This window comes from Orycteropus afer, unplaced genomic scaffold (assembly GCF_000298275.1).
Source record: "Orycteropus afer afer isolate SDZICR_OR568_19922 unplaced genomic scaffold, OryAfe1.0 scaffold00097, whole genome shotgun sequence".
Classification (NCBI taxonomy): Eukaryota; Metazoa; Chordata; class Mammalia; order Tubulidentata; family Orycteropodidae; genus Orycteropus; species Orycteropus afer.
The window spans coordinates 3,927,456-3,945,400 of NW_006921684.1; the positions used below are offsets into that span (position 1 = coordinate 3,927,456).

The 17,945-nt window shown below is 41.9% G+C and overlaps 1 protein-coding gene across 1 annotated transcript in view; it reads right to left on the minus strand.

Annotated features, from left to right (window-relative positions):
* The window catches only part of PPM1H (protein phosphatase, Mg2+/Mn2+ dependent 1H), a 410,854-nt gene that overhangs the window by 94,418 nt on the left and 298,491 nt on the right, over positions 1-17,945 (minus strand). Inside the window, exon 5 of the mRNA XM_007942726.1 lies at positions 16,292-16,376. Within this exon, the coding sequence (XP_007940917.1) occupies positions 16,292-16,376 (85 nt within the window). The remainder of the gene's footprint in view (positions 1-16,291; positions 16,377-17,945) is intronic.

Genomic DNA, 17,945 nt, shown 5'->3' on the forward strand with positions numbered 1-17,945 from the left:
TCATGTTGTTAATGATTCTTCCTCCAATCCTGATACCACGTTTTTCTTCATATAGTCCAGCTTCTTGGATTATTTGCTCAGCATATAGATTGAATTTGTTGTTGTTATTTGAGCTCTGGTAGTGTAGTGCCTAAGGCACTTGACTGCTAACCAGAGGGCTGGAGGTTCAAACCCACCAGCCACTCCTCAGAAGGAAGATGGGGCAATCTACTTCCATAGTGATACCACCTCGGAAACCCAAGGAGGGGTCGCTATGAGCTGGGGTCGACTCTACAGCACATAATAACAACAACAACAGGAAGAGTGATTAAGTAAAGGGATCCATACAAAAGAATTCTACGCTGCTATTTAAAATGATGTTATAGAGAACACATAACAATGTAGAAAGAGTTGATATATTTGAAGGAAAGAAGAAAAGGTTATCAAACAATGTGTATGTGAATATATATGTATTTCACATATATATGGGTGTTGTGTCTCATATGTACATGACTATCTAAAAGATATATGTACACATAACTGGACGTGTGTATGTGTGTGTAAAGACTGTTACATGACACACATATATCTTATAAACAAATAGTAGGCTCCAAAGGCCATTCCTGAGTACATTTCTTCATAAATTCAAGTGACTAAGAGGGTTAAATATACAGAGTTCCAGACACTTTGCCTTGTAACAGGAGGATGAGTGGGAGCTTTGGTGATGCTTTAACCAGGTACCTTCCTGCCCTCTTCGCTGACATACATTTGCCAGGGCAATTTTATCAGGAAATCTGCTGAGGCAGATGTCTTGAGGAGAAGCCAGAATTCCCCAGCAATTTTGTTATCTGCAGGGGCCGCCTCACCTCTTCCTCTGAGGATGTGTGGATTCAAAGGGCCAAACTCTTGTGTTGCTGTGACATCTGTAGCCCCTTCTCCTGGCACAGCCTTTTGAGGTCTCCAACCAACTGATGGCTTTCTCCCAGGATAACAAGGCTACTGTATTTTATTGAATCTAAAATGACATTGGAGTCCTGGGTGGCACAAAGGGGTAACACCCTTGGCTGCTAACTGAAAGGTTGTTGGAGGTTCATGTCCAGCCAGCGGTACCTCAGAAAAAAGGCCTGGCAATCTACTTCTGAGCCAATCAGACACTGAAAACCCTATGGAGCACAGTTCTGCTCTGACACACATGAGGATGCCATGTGCTGCAGAGCTGACTCAACAGCAACTGTACTTTTTAAAAAAGATGTGATTTATTAGATGTACCATTATTTTATTACCTCTAAGATAAAAAAAGCTGCCAATTAACATACGCAATCCTTTCTTACCACTTCAATTGTTTTATCTTTTTCTTTTTGAAATTATCTCCTTTAGACCTAGACAAATTTTTATCATCTATCACTAACTGTGTATACATAAAAAGGAATATGTAAGTAAAATATATTGGTTATGGTTTTCCAAACTTTTATACATTTTGAATCCAACTCCTCTCATCACTTTTCAACTTGAACCATCAATCTTCATGTATTTTTCCTCCACACAATAGCATCCTGTGTTTCATCAGCTCACTGGTAAGGCAGCATTTCTTAAATAATCCACAAAAGAATGACAAGCCTCAAAGCCATGGGTGCAAAGTTCTTAAGCCAGCTTTGCAATTATCTGGAGCTAGCTTACTTCTGACTCTCACTTTGGGAATGTGGCTAAACAAGTCTGATTCACCCCTTCATGCAACCAGGTGGATCCAAAGAAGCTTTGTTTTCCTCTGCAGACGTTTCTTCCAAGTTGCTGGGTATCAATCTTGCAAGTGTAGTAGCCATTCTTTTGATATCTCCACATGCCCACACCCTGTCATATCTGCTACTTGGTTGACAGCAACCATTGCTTGTAAGATAGCCCAGCTTTGGAGATGTTAAATGGTGGGGAAAAAAGTACCTGAGTTTTGAGGAAATACTGTAATATTCAACCCCTATTGATACCGATGCCATACCCTTACATTTTTCTGTTTTTAGGGTAATTTTTCTTCCTTTCTTGCAAATTGCTACAGCACATATCACAAGTGGCATGATCCATTTTCTGTCACGATCATGACTACCACAGAATAATTCATTCCATGTTGTTATGGATTAAACTGTGTCCCCCTAAAATGTACCTTGGAATCCTAACTCCTAGACCCATGGATCTACTCCTGTTTGGAAATAGGGTTCTCTCTACTACATTAATTAGATTATACCCAAGTAAACAACACAACAAAAAACCCAAACTCACTGCCATCGAGTTGATTCTGACTCATAGTGACCTCCATTGGGGTGTTGTGTATCATATATACATGAACAAAAGTTACATATGTATACATAAATGAGCATGTATGTGTGTGTGTGTAAATACTGATACATGTCAGAAACCCAAAGAGGGTTCGCTATGAGTCAGATCCGACTTGACGGCAGTGAGTTTGGTTTTTGGTTTGGACATACATATAAACCCCACTGGGTCTCCAAGGTTGTGAATCTTTACAGAAGCTGACTGTCCCATCTGTCAGTGGTTCGAACCACTGACCTCTTGGTTAGCACTTAACCATTACACCATCAAGGCTCCTTATACCCAAGTAAAGTGGGTCTAAATCCAGTTACATCTAGATATAAAAAGCATATTAGACAGAGATTACAGAAACTATGCAAGGACTGTCTACAAGCCAGGAACACTAAAGAACCAAAGAATGCCTGGGGCTACCAAAAACGAAAGTGGAGACCCTGATTGGACTTTCTGTCCAGAGAACTGTGAGAAAATAATTTTCTCATCTTTAGAGGCACCCACTTGTGGTATTTGTGTTACATCAGCACTAGGAAGGTAACACATATGCATACCTATGGAGCTCTGGTAGCATAGTGCCTAAGGCACTTGACTGCTAACCAGAAGGCTGGCGGTTCAAACCCACGAGCCACTCCTCGGAAGGAAGGTTGGGCAATCCTACTTCCGTAGTGATGCTGCCTCGGAAACCCAAGGAGGGGTCGCTATGAGTCGCGGGCGACTCAACAGGCAAATAACAACAACAACAACATGCATTATCACTTTTACCACGTTTTTAAAAAGTCATCATCTACACTCTAATTACAGGTTTCCTTCTTACCTGCACTGTCAGTACTCATTGCTATTGGGTTTGTCAGACATGATGAGGTTACTGGTGGGTGTTAAAGAAAAACAACTTAAGAAATACAAGCAAAAAACACATGGTTAATTTGTGAAATATGAGATGCTATAAAGTAATGGGATACACACAAATGAAAAGCTACCTGTTGGTTTTTACAAGAAAACGCTTCCGCTTATTAGTGTATCATTTTGTGCGATACTTATAAGAGTTTAAATATATGGTCTCAGGTGCACATATGTTTATATATGTACATATACCCTAAGTTATCAAAATATAAAAATCTTTTCTGAAGGGTTTCTTTTTAATTACTAATATTCATGAATATTCCCACCATTGAATACAGATTAGTTTTGTTTGAAGAATTCCAAAAATTATCTTTAGAAACCAATTTTTAAACTAGGTTTTAAAAACTTGTTGAGAGACGCATAACTGTTCTGTTATTCAACAATGTGAGGGAGAGCTAGAGTCACTGGGAAATGCATCCAGGGCAGGGGCCTGCCTCCAATGCCGGAGACCCTGAACTCCTTGCTTCCCAACAGATCAGCACAAAGACAGTCTGTCCCAGAAGCAGAGTAGCCAAATAACTTGGGAACTAGGAAACTTCTTAAAGCCTGCCTAGCATGCAAGGGACATGACTGGCTAGTTTCGTTAGTACTGGTCTGCCCCCGCTGGAAGCATTGCTCAAGGCAGCACACTGGAGTCTTGAGTCCCAAAAGTGACTTTACTTTTAATTTACTGTAACCTACAAGCTCCACAATTTAAATTCTGTAAAGAATTTGTAAGGTTACTTTAGGCAATAAAACCCAATGACTTGCTGACTTCAAACTTGTAAGATTTATGGATAAGTTTGGCATGGTTTACTCCACTGCACTTACTGGGAAGGCTATATATACGTGCCTTATTGTTAGCGGCTGCTGAGTTGGCTCCCAACTCATGATGACCTCCTGTACAATGGAATGACACTGGATCACTGTGATCCACAGGGTCCTCATTAGCTATTTTTTAGACATAGATCGCCAGGCCTTTCTTCCTAGTCTGTCTTAGTCTGGAAGCATCACTGAAACCTGTTTAGCATCAGAGCAACATGCAAGCCTTCAATGACAGATGGGTGGGGGCTGAGTATGAGGTGTATTGGCCAGGAATGGTCTTCCTCACAGAAAGAAGGCAAGAATTCCAGCACTGAGTGACTACCGTCCCTTTATTTATCTGATATGCTCAACCTTGTTGAAGTTTTTCTCTTTGATAATGTTATTTGGATATATGTACTTTAGAAACATTTGTGTGGTAATGCAAGTTAGTAATATAAGTCATTGAGGTATATGCAAATACTAGCTACATTTAAGCACGTTCATTACTTCTAAAACCTTAACTATACTCTGAAGCCTAGCACCAAATACCCATGACAGCATAAGCTCTAAATAATTATTTGTTGGAAGAATGAATACATACTATCCTGACTGGCCTCACACTATTGTTATTGTTGTTAGGTGCCATTGGGTTGGTTCCAACTCACAGTGACTCTACGTATAACACAACGAAACACTGCTTGGTCCTGTATCATCCTCACAATCACTGCTAAGTTTGAGCCCACTGTTGCAGCCACCCTGTCAATCCATCTCATCGAGGGTCTCCCTTTTTTAGTAATTATTTAAACTTTACAAAATAACATAATATAGTTTTCAATCTTTTCAAAAAACTAAGACTGAGGCCCATGGCACATAGAAACAATCTTGGATGCATGTTACCTTATTTCACATTCAGTTAAAACTTTTAACTTTTAAAACTTAGTTTAAAAATTGGTTTCTAAAGATAATTTTTGGAGTTCTTCAAACAAAACTAATCTGTGTTCAATGGTGGAAATATTCATAAATATTCATAAATAATAGATAGATACCTACCTACAAAACCACATGTGTGTGAGTACAGTTGCACTATTAAAAAACCCCTGGTAATATTCCACAATCCTAAGAACATCTAAATAATAATGCTATGCCTCTTCTCTATTTAATATGCATTATAGACTAGAAATAAGCATAATATAATGAAATGCAATGTGAAGTGTGTTGGCCTGCCCTATGTAGATAAATGGACCTCATGTACCTCCATCTTTATCCTAAATATTAAGACTTTGCAACAGAATGCTCAGGGTCAGAGATACACACTGAGTTCATGTATGAGCCAGAAATGGAAAAGGTTGGTAACCACTGCCCTGGTAAAAATCAAAGGCAGGTGGCCAAGAGCTTTAAGGAAGTTGGCATGCACAGGTTTGCTACAAACATGTTAGGACATATCCTTGTTACTTAGTGTCTTGGGGAGCGTTAAGGAGAACAAACTTTCAGACATGGTTCTACCTCGCCAGAGAAGAGAAGGACATCTTCCTTTGGGAAAGGATGCTGCAAGAACTGTGTGTCAAGGAGTGGCAAGACTCACTGTGGAGTTGGATCCGACGCACAGTTACCCCTCCTCGGGTTTCCGAGGCAGTATTGTTACGGAATGTAGATTGCCCAACCTTCCTTCCGAGGAGTAGCTGGTGGGTTTGAACCGCCAGGCTTCTGGTTAGCAGTCAAATGCCTTAGGCACTATGCCACCAGAGCTCCTCAAGGAGTGGCAGAACACCAAAGAAAGGGTACAAGGATTGGGATTTCAACTTCTAAATTCTACTTGTTCTTTCTAGGCTAGGGCAGAAACAAACTTCAAAGGTAGCAGAGTGGGGAAGAGCATTACACCATGAGGAAACCAACACTGGACTAGTCTCTGAGGACCCAGAGAGGTTGAGTTACACAGGAAGAGACAGACTTTAAAAGAGAGAGACATTTTAAAATCTTCCTGCCAGCCTCTCACAATAGTACAGGGAGGCCAGAGATCTAGAGCAGGTGAATAATCTGAATTGAGTCCTTTCTCACTCCTGAGCTCTAACCTGTTGGGCTAGGCAGGGAGAGCTGTGAGCATCTTGGTTAAGCACAGAATAAACAAGGAGTAAAACTAGCCCTGGCCATGGGAGGAGACCAAGAAGACCAGAGCTCTAGAAGACGGCTGAGTGCCAGGCCTCCTGTGGACAATGAGACTGTGGGTCTTGAGGTTTCTAAAAATTGTCTGCTAGGGAATATATAATGCTTCCTCATTTTCTTCCTCCTTTTAACAACATTTCCTTCTGCTGCCTTGTGGTCAGCTTGCCAATGAGGGTGGGAGTAGTGCCAGCCAATGACAGGACTGTCCCAGGTTTCGAGCTATCCAGCCAAAGGAATGCTTGCAAATTTCATTTGATCTTGGCACCACATGTGCCAAGAATGAGGGGCTAAGGATTCAAAGAATAATAAAGAGAGAAGGCCCCTCTGCTAGAGCTATCATGCTCATCCGAGAGACTGAGAAAGACTTGGGGGATGGGGTGGAATAGCCTATCCCCAGAGGGTAGGTAAGGAACAAAGAATATGGTAATCACTGGGGATCAGAGAGGGTAGGGAAGAAATCTGAAAAAGATCTAAGAATTGGTCAGGCAAGGGCTCTGGGGAGGGTGCAACAACAGTAAAGGCAAGGAATTGGGAAGCAGCATGGAGCAATACTATCTTCTTCAGTGACCGGCTCCTCCTGAAGACATGTCCAAAGCAAGTGAGTTAGGCAATATTCTGTTGTGATCCATTAAGGTTTCATTGGCTAATTTTAGGAAGTAGATCACCAGGTCATTCTTCTTTGTCTGTCTTAGTCTGGAAGCTTTCTGAAACCTGTCTACCAGGGTGACCTGCTGGTATTTGAAATACTGGTGCCATAGCTTCTGGCACCACAGCAACATGCAAACCACCACAGTACAACAAACTGACAGACAGGTGGTGGATATAAAGAATACATATTGTTAAGTAAAACAAAATTACTTTTTTCTTCCCACAAATGGAATACAACTGTGTAACCAGCATCCAGATCAATAAATAGAATACTACCAGCACCCTGGAATTTACCTGCAAGATTCCATTCAATCACTGCTGCTCCCCTGAAGGGTTAGACCTCTCCTGATGTCTAGATTGTTTTTCCCCATTTCTGTACTTTATGCAGAGTCAGACAGGATGCTCTTTTTACTGGATGTGAAGTCTGTGAGATTGATCCATGTTGTATGGAATTATAATTTACTGATTCTCAGGGCTGTACAGTACCCACCCTGTGAACATTCCACAGTCAATTTATCCATTCTACTCTTGACGGGCATTTGGATAGTTTCCAGTTTGGACGATTACAAACAGTACTGTGATGAGCATTCTAGACTTCTGGTGAACATGTATACACATTTCTGTTGGGTACATACCCAAGGGTGGAACTGCTAGGTCATAATATGTTCAGCTTAAAGAGTGATTCCCAAACACATTTTCAAAGTAGCTCCAATTTCCACTCCTGCCAGAAGAATATGGATGGTGAAAATGTTGTTAGGTGCCATTGAGTCATCTCCGACTCATAGTGACCTTATGTACAACAGAATGAAACACTGCCCAGTCCTTTGCTATCCTCACGATCCCTGCTATACCTGAGACCATCGTTGCAGCCACTGTGTCAACCCATCTCATTGAAGGCCTACCCCTTTTTCATTGACCCTCCACTTTACCAAGCATGATATTCTCCAGAGAATGATCCCTTCTGACAACATGACCAAAGTAGGTGAGACGAAGTCTGGCCATTCTTGCTTCCAAGGAGCATTCTGGCTGCACTTCTTTCAGGACAGACTTGTTAGTTCTTTTAGCAGTCCATGGTACTCTCAGTATTCTTCGCCAACACCACAACTCAAAAGCATCAACTCTTCTTCAGTCTTCCTTATCCATTGTCCAGCTTTCACATGCATACGAGGCAATTGAAAATACTATGGCTTGGGTTAGACATACCTTAGTCTTCAAGGAGACATCTCTGCTCTTCAGCACTTGAAAGAGGTCTTTTGCAGCAGATTTGTCCAATGCAATGTCGTCTGACGTCATGACTGCTGCTTCCATTGGTGTTGATTACTTGTGTGTTAAATGAATGACAGATTTCATGACAGGAAATACTGTTTAAAATGCCTCTAAGTAGAAAACTTTTAAGTAAATTTTTCAAATGTTTCAAATGTTTCAGATTTCTTAGCATTTGAGAGGAAAGGATCAAAATGAGGATTTTCAGTGTTTAACACAAATCTTTTAAAAATTGAGTAATCTCTTCTCTTTCTTGCTTTTGAGGGGGAAATCTTGTCAGAGTCTATGAGAGATGACTGGGAACCTTATATTTCAAGATGATTTATCATGATAGTCATCTAAGGTCACAAATGAAATGAAATCAATAATGCTGGCCAAGCCACTGTGATGGGTATGTGTTCAACGAGACAGCTCTTCCAGAGCCAACACCAGCTGCCTGATTTATAGTACAGAAATAGAATATTCCTTTGGTTTGGGTTAAAAAAAAAAAAAAGGAAAAATGTGAAATGGCTGTGATCTAAATATGTATGGTTGTATTCTTTCCTAAAGAATTCTATCAGTCTTAATTTGTTCTTAAAAATCTTAAAAGTAACATGAAAGAAGCTTGAGTACATAAGCTATTACTGAATTGGATATTGAAAAATTCAGATCTCAAGAAAGGTTAACATTTAAATTTGTACACCCGGCTGCACTGATCAACCGGAGAGAAGTAGCATGCTCCTAAAGTAATTTTAATGTTGTAAAATTTGTATCTGATGATAAAAAAAGCCACATGGACATGGGTATGCAAATGGCAATGTTACACAAAATTGTCAACAATTTAATATATAGAAAGAGTAAGGAGTAAAATGTGTCTAATGGTCTATGTTCATATGCCTAATGCTTTTTCTTCTCAAGTAAAAAGGTAATCATTTGAAGAGAGAGCAGCTCATGTCAGCAGAAAGGATATGCCTACATATTGTTAATCTCTTTGCACATCCAAATGGGATTTAGAAATTATATAAAAGGCCACTAAAGAATTCCCATGACAGCATGACCATAAAAAAGTTCTCCAAATGCATTGTTAAGATTTAATTTTGTCTCTGTGTTAGGCACTGCTCTCAACATTTTATAAATATTAACTCATTAATTCTCATACTAAGGAACTTTGGTGGTGCAATGGATAAGTGCTCAGTGGCTAAGCAAAAGCTTGGTGGTCCAAACCTACCCAGCAAGTGGTTCCATGGGAGATCTGCTCCCATAAAGATTAAAACCAAACCAAACCAAACCCACTGCCATCGAGTTGATTCTGACTCACAGCAATCCCCATTGGATTTCCGAGGTGGTAAATCTTCGCAGAAGAACATTGTCCAGTCCTGCTTCTGTGGAGTGGCTGGTGAGTTTGAACCACAAACCTTCTGGTTAGTAGTCAGATGTCTCCGGCATGGTGCTACCAGAGCTCCTTCCTATAATGATTATAGCCTAGAAAGCCCTATGTCTCATGGGGTCACTATGAGTCAAAATCCACTGGATGGCACCTAACAGTAACACCACTGATCTTCCTGCTAGTGCTCTGTGTGTTGTTGTTGTGGGCCAGCAAGTTGATTCTGACCCACAGCAATCTTCTAGGATGGAGGAGAACTGTCCCATAGGGTTTCCAAGGCTGTCATCTTTACAGAGGCGGACTGCCACATCTTTCTCCTGCAGAAGGATAGTGGATTTGAACTGCTGGCCTTTTTGTTAACAGCTAAGTGCTTAACCACTGCACCACCAGGGCACGTCTAATGCTAGGAGGGCTATACTAATCCTGTTTTACAGATGAAGAAATTGAAGCAAAGAAAACATTTTACAGATGGTTATTTGTCCTCATAAACCTTGGAGAATCTTGTCTACCTCTCTCAACACAAATTCAATTCTAATATATTTAGAGGATGCATGACATTAGCTTGCTTCTTTAGCACCAAGATAAATGCTTAAGGGACCCTGGTTTTAGAAAGTTTAAAAGCAAATTTTGGGGTGCATTTCCATATATGTTTTACTCAGCTGCATGGAATCCATTTTCTCAGATCTGCATAGATGGTTTAGAATGTATCAACATCAAGTCTCCAACTCCTCTCAGACCTAATAAATGAAACCTCCATTTATGTTCATTTTCAAAACCCAGGCTCTTGGAGATTCAACTGTAAGGGCTACTGTCTTCACTCCCCTGAAGCCTAGTATTGCTCTGCAGGCAGTGCTCTCTGTTTTGAAAACCCTGGGTAGTGTTAGTTATGAGTTCTCAAAATCTCCCAACTTTTTCGTAATACTTTTGTTGTCAATGGAACTTACAGCAAATGTGAAAAATGTTGCAATTGCTTTTAGCCTGTGATTTTTTTAATTAGAAATATGAAACTCATATGCAGTTTCACAAAATGGGATTTAACAGGGAAGGAGTGGATTTTTCCATGACTCAGTCATAAGTTCTTCCAAGGAGCCAAGTGGAGTGATGGCAAAGCTGCCCTGTGACTGAATCCAGGCTTCCTGGGTTTAACAATCTCCTCTCAAGGTTAAGTGGAGAGTCAGTCATTTTTACTCACTAGTGAACTTGAAACTCCCGATTACAGACTCCTGTCTTAAAAGTAGGTTCAAGCTTAAAGAATACTTTTCTAGAGATAACTCTTGAGCATGAAAAATCCCAGAGAGCTGAGAGGTACAATGCTGCCCACATGAAACCTCTCCAAGCCTGGCACCAGGGAAACTGCAGACAAACAGAACCAGACTCGGTATATAAAGTTGGGGGTAGTTCCAAGGACACTGCAAGAAATCACCTCAGATAATGTTGCCCTTGTGTGTATCAAATGTGTATTTGAAATCCACTTTCGTCTCTTCTGTACATTGTCCTTGATGAAAAACAGCTGCAGACTTGGGTTATTCCACAAGGACAGAAGTACATTATTTGAAGGTTTGATGATAGTAGCACATCTTAGTGTAATCAAATCAGAGTTTATAAATATGTCTAGGCAGAATGGAGAGAAAGCCATCACTCTCACACTTCAGTTCCATAGAGGTCCCCTGAGGGAGATCTATTTCTGGCTGTCACCTGAAGCAAAGGTGGGGGTGGTGTTTCCTCCAGGCCACAGGACCAGAGTAGTAAATGCTGCCAAGGAATGCTTACAAACAAGAACCCCTTCCTTTCTACCAGCACCATGACTCCATCAAAATATTCTGTCAATCTTGGAGGACCTCCTTAAATATTTGATTTCAATCATTGAAATGTTCTATCTTGGAGGACCTCTTTAAATATTTGGTTTCAACCATCCTGCAAACATTAAAGGAGCTCTGGTGGCGTAGTGCCTAAGGCATCAGACTGCTAACCAGAAGGCTGGAGGTTCAAACCCACCAGGCACTCCTTGGAAGGAAGGTTGGGCAATCTACTTCTGTAAGTGATACCGCCTCGGAAATCCAAGGAGGGCTCACTATGAGTCGGGTCTGACTTGATGACAGTGAGTTTGGTTTTTTGGTTTTGGAAACACTAAAAAAGCAGCCCAGCAATAGAAGAGGAAGGCTTATTCATGACTAAAAGCTCATCAGCTCTCCCTGGCTGCCGGGGCAGAAGTGCGCAGCCCTTGACCCACTCATTACACACCTGCCACATTCTGTGTGAACACGTCAAACCTTCAAGCCTGCTCCATTAATCACTGTGCCTGAGGACCTATGAAACAAAGTTCACATTACTCAGGGAGCCGCATGAAAGGGTCTCTGAGGTCAGGACACAATACCAAACGAAATTAAGTTGCCCACCACATCCATCATCTTGTAAACTGCTTTCAGTTCCACAATCTCCAAATGTCCCAGTCTGTGTATATCAAGAACATTCCTCTCCAATGCAGATCAAAACGATTCGTGTACAGAAGACTTTGACCACCCTCCAACCCTCAAGAAAATCATTAACCATTTCTATACGTCAAACAGCCCCAGCACTGCAGACATCTGCTCCAAGCAAATGGCTAGGGATCGAGAAGTTTTCATGCTTCTATCATGAATGTTTCTCCATGCACCATCAAAACAAAATTTGATTTAAGAGTAAAGAATACATTGTCAGTTAAGGATGTACTGATTTAGATCAGGTAAAGAAAAAGGATACTGTAACTATCATTGCACTGAGCGGTTTAACAATGTGTTCAAGGAAACTAATGTTTCAGGAAAAAAAAAAAGAATCAGCAGTTTTCTGGCTATCTAGTGTTGCTCTGACAGGAATATATAGCACAAATGGGATGGGCTTAACAAACAGGAGTTTATTCTTACAATTTGGAGGCTTTAAGTCCAAGTTTGGGAGCTCTGGTAACATAGTGCCTAAGGCACTTGACTGCTAACCAGAAGGCTGGTGGTTCAAACCCACCAGCCACTCCTCGGAAGGAAGATGGGGCAATCTACTTCTGTAGTGATACTGCCTCGGAATCCCAAGGAGGGGTCACTATGAGTTGGGTTCGATTCGAGGGTACATAACAACAACAACAACAACAACAACAACAACAACAAGTCCAAGTTCAAAGTGTCATGCTCTAGGGGCTGGGTAAAAGCCCCTCAACCATGGGATCCAGCTCTGTCTCCTGCTTCTGGCCCACTGAAGCTAGAGGCATTTCTTCACTCAGCTACTCGTTACTGAGACTGAGAAGCCAAAGGTTGACAAGTAAAAAGGCACAGTCCAGATGTTACCAAACTACACGGCAGGCCATTAATTCAAGTCCATTTAAAGTCCCAAGGTCAGCAGAGCATGGCAGACTGCTGAAGAATGACATGGCTGCATGAAGGGTTCAAGCATGCCATAAGCTAGAGACTACTCACCAAGGCTTCTGCCTATATACAGGAAGTGGACCACATAGCTAAGGCAGCTACTCAGCTGCTCACAGTAGATTCCACCATGGAGTTGATTACCAGTCTCATCACTGTGAATACTACATCCAGCTGCCCAGCCACTCAACCAGGCCCAGCCAAGTTGACACACAAACTGAACTACCACAAGGAAGATAAGACATATGTAAAATTATGAGATAGTATATTGCATTTTGGGAGCTCTGGTAGCATAGTGGCTAAGGCACTTGACTGGTAACCAGAAGACTGGCAGTTCTAACCCACCAGCCACTCCTCATAAGGAAGATGGGGCAATCTACTTCAGTAGTGATACTGTCTCAGAAACCTAAGGAGGGGTCACTATGAGTCGGGTCCAACTCGACAGCACATAACAACAACAATATTGCATTTTACATTACCATAGGATTATTTTTCATTCAAGTTTCAAAGCATGCTATGAATATCTCAGGGAATGTTCATTTCATGAGAAGGTTCAAAGACATCAAGTTAAGGGCTCAAGGCCACACAGCTGATGAGAGGCGTGGACTGAGAGAAACCCACCTCATACTCCTGTTCCCTTCACAGTTGGTGTTATTTTTAAGATTTTATGCTATAAACCTCCCAACCTGGTGATATACTTTGCCATAAATATTCATCTTAAAGATCATGTGAATCATATTACCAGATTTGCTTATTTCAAAGCATACACTCTTAGACTCCTGACACACACACAGTTCTGGGACAATGCTGAGAACTGAATCCAAACACATCTTATTCCAACCATCCTAAAATACACAGGTTGCCATAGAGCTGATTCCAACTCATGATGACCTCATGTGTGTCAGAGTAGAACTGTGTTCCTTACAGAAGTAGACTGTCAGGCCATCCTTCCATGGCACCACTTGGTGGAACAGAATCACCTGCTGTTCTGTTAGTAGTCAAGTGCAAACCACTTGCACCACCCAGAGAACCTACTCCAATATTTAGGAATATGAAAATTTTCAGCATTCTCAGTCATCTGTAAAAGTTAACCTTTTGAGCTCTTCCTGTCATTCTTGTAGCTTCAAAGTGTGAAAATATTTCAGAATAAAAAGTGAAAATAGTTAACCTGTTATTACTTATTGCTTCTAGAAGGGAATGAGAAATAGTTTTCACTAAGGGCAGGTGATAAAGATGGGTATAGTGGAAGCAGGGATGGTAAAGGCATCTTGCCTGTTGGCGAGGTGGGCAGGGACCATGATTCTGGGTCTGGCAAGAAGTGTGGCCTTTGGTCTGTAGGTTGTGGGAGCCAAAGGTTTTTTAGCCTGGGAATCATAAGGTCTGTGATAAGATCATTTTGGTGTCCTATGGAAGATGGAGGAGCTCTGGTAGCATAGTGCCTAAGGCACTTGACTGCTAACCAGAAGGCTGGAGGTTCAAACCCACCAGCCACTCCTCAGAAGGAAGGTTGGGCAATCTACTTCTGTAGTGATACTGCTTCGGAAACCCAAGGAGGGATCATTATGAGTCAGGTCCGACTCAATGGCAAACAACAACAACATGGAAGATGGAGTGGTGGAGAAAGCCAGAAGGTGGCAGGACCAGCTGTTCTGAGCTCTACTTGGAAGGACCCTTGTACCTCAAATGCTCTTGGTAACCCTCTGGTGTAGTTCTCCATTTCACATAACAAAGTAAGGCCTCTATAGCATCATCTCAGCTGCCGCACCACTGCCACCATGCATCCCATGCTCCAGCCTCAGAGAATTTCCTTCCAAAGCCACCTAGCCAGTGAGTAACACAGCTGGTATTACTGGAATGAAGATCTGCTGGCTGTCACAGGCTCCCTACCGACTGTCTAGACTGCCAAAGAAGAATGACGAGAGCTAAAGTCTAGGTTGCCTCATAGTGGCTTCAAGTTCCTTGCCTGGTTTGAAAGCAACAGCAGGTGAAAGGGTAAAGAAGTGTTCAAAGCACTGTTTTGACATTAGTTTTGGATTCCTGCTGTCTTACGTACCAGGTAACTACCAGATGCAATAAAGCTTAGTTACAGAGTAAAACAAGTTAAAACACAGACAAGGGAGAGGGAAACTATAGAGGTAAAGTGCTCAGCTACTTTATAAATCAAGTAAAGTAATCAAATATTGACCATTCACTCATACAGAAATTCAGAGTCATGAACAATGTCCCTCTTGAGTAGCCAGGATCAATTCTGTCCTAAGAGCAGAGGGTCCCTACTTTAGCTATACTGTCTAAGAAGAAAGCCAGCTGGCAATCAATCAATTAATTGATCGATCAAAATAATCCACAAAACTACTATTCACAGGGTTGTATGTGCCACTGAGTCAGACCTGACTCATAGCAACCCCTCCGTGGGTTTCTGAGGCAGTATCACTAGGAAGTAGATTGCCCCATCTTCCTTCGGAGGAGTGGCCGGTGGGTTTGAACCGCCAATCTTCTGGTTAGCAGTCAAGTGCCTTAGGCACTACGCTACCAGAGCTCCTATTTCACAGGGTTAGTTTCCAAAAATGCCAAAGATGGTAATCTACAAGGACTATCAAAAGTCACTTTTAACTGGAATTCTAAGCCTAAAGCCCGGCCCCTGGAATTTGGGGATGAGGAAGTAAATCCTTCTTCCCAAAAAACTCAAATCTGCCAGTGAAGCAAAAAGTTCTCAAGATCTGAAAAGTCAAACAACTCTCCTATAAACTAAAAACCAATGCAAACCCACTGCCGTCAAGTCAATTCCGATTCATAGGGACTCTAGAGGACAGAGTATAACTGACCCACAGGAATTCCAAAGCTGTAAATCTTTACAGAAGTAAATTGCCCCATTTTTCTCCTGCTGAGCAGGTGGTGGGTTCAAATCTCCAACCTACCAGGGCTCACTTAGCCCACCCATAGCCCTCTCATAATTTCACTCCAAAGAAGATAATCTATATCAAGAATTTATTTTCAGGGTATATACAGGTTTTCTTAACAACTGCGTTTCTCCCAAAGGGCCCTTCAGACTTCTTAGCTGAGCATGAAAGAGTGGGGTATCAGCAGAGAACTCAGAGACACCATGCCTGGCAAAGGCTCTGTCTCACAATGTGGTTCATACTGATCCCCTCTGTTTGAGTGAAAGGTGTGGCAGGCCTGGGAGGAAGGTATCTGAGGTCTTCAAAACTGCATTTCACGTCATAAATCTCAAACCATTAAAAGAAATAGAGCACACCATGTCTTCAATTGGTCACAGATGGGAGAGAATCAGCCACAATAATAAATTCACGGAGGTGGAGTGTGTCGTCACTCCCGGAGCCAAGATGTATGATCCAGAAGGTGTGTGTGTGGGAGTTAATACCATATGTCATTTGACTGCTATGGGCCTGCTCCATGTCAACAGCAACGTATTCTTCCAAAACAGCTCCGACACCATCCCTGCTGTCATTTCGGTCTGCAAAGCCTAAGGGACTCTTACCAGGTACTGAAGTCGTTGGCGCTCAGTCTCGGGGGTGAACTCTGAAGACATGGGGATGATTTCTCCACTTTTGATGATTATGGCCCTGAAATGGGGAAAATGCATCATCAACAGTCAATCATATAAGTATCCAAATTCTGTGATAGCCATAGCTTGGTTCAGACCACACATGAAATGCCCCAGAGGCATTCTCTCTCTAATCCACATGGAAGAATTCACTGTTTTCAATTCCGGACCTCTCACCATGGTGTTACTGGTGTGTGCCATCTAGTAGATTCCAACATACAGCTATCCTATATGACAGACTTTACCCTATAAGGTTTCCTAGGAGCTCTGGTAGTGTAGTACCTAAAGCATTTGACTGCTAACCAGAAGGCTGGTGGTTCAAACCCACCAGCCACTTCTCGGAAGGAAAACTGGGCAATCTACTTCTGTAGTGATACTGCCTCGGAAAGCCAAGGAGGAGTTGCTATGAGTCAGATTCGACTTGACAGCAGTGAGTTTGGTTTTTTGGTTATAGGCTTTCCTTGGGAGCTCTGGTGGCATAGTGCCTAAGGCATCTGACTGTTAACCAGAAACCTGGTGGTTCAAACCCACCAGCCATTCCTTGGAAGGAAGATTGGGTAATCAACTTCCATAGAGATACTGCCTCGGAAACCCAAGGAAGGGCTGCTATGAGTCGGATTTGACTCGACAGCAGTGAGTTTGCTTTTTGTTTGAGGGTTTCCTACATTGTGATCTTTACTGGAGCAGATTGCCAGGTCTTTTTCCCAGTGGAGCCCCTGGTGAGTTCAAACTGCCAACCCAAGATTAATAGCTAAATGTTTAACCACTGCACCACCAGGGCTCCTTCTCACAATGGTATAGCCATCTCTATTTTAATCACATCACATTCTACTTAGTGTGTGTTTACCTCTTCTGCTAGCTTAGTCTTAACATCCCAGCACTGAGCACAATACCTGGCACATAACAGATGCTCAGTGAATAAATGGATGAATGAATGAATGAATGAATGATGCAGCTCACCCTACACCGGTGTTATCCAACAGAACCTTCTGTGATGATAGAAATGTTTTTCATTTACTGTCCAAATGGGAGCTACTAGCCAGATGTGAAGGAGTCCTGAAGTAACTGTTAAGCACTGGGCTGCTAAGAGAAAGGTTGGTGGTGGTTTGAATGCACCCAGACCTGGCGATCTGCTCCCCTAAAGATTAGTCTAGAAAACCCTATGGGCAGATCTACTCTGTCACACGAGATTTCTGTGGGTTGAAATTGACTTGATCGCAACTAGTAACAGCCAGATGTGGCTCTTGAGTACCTGAACTGTGACTAGTGCAGTTGAGCAATTGAATTTTTAATCTCACTTAATTTATTTAACTTAAAATTCAAATAGTCACACATGCCTAGTGGCTAATGTATTATTAGTGCAGCTCTACACATTTTATACAAAGTGCCCACGGACCAGCAGCACTGACTTCACCTGGGAGCTTGTTAGAAATGCACAATCTCAAGTCCACCCCAGACTTAATTGTATCAGAATCTGCATTTTAATAGGATCCCCAGGTGATCATACGCATATTAAAATCTGAGCTTGTTTGGCCTAGAATCCATCTTCTCTAGGGTAATATCTTAGGGCTAGGAAAAGCCAATCTTA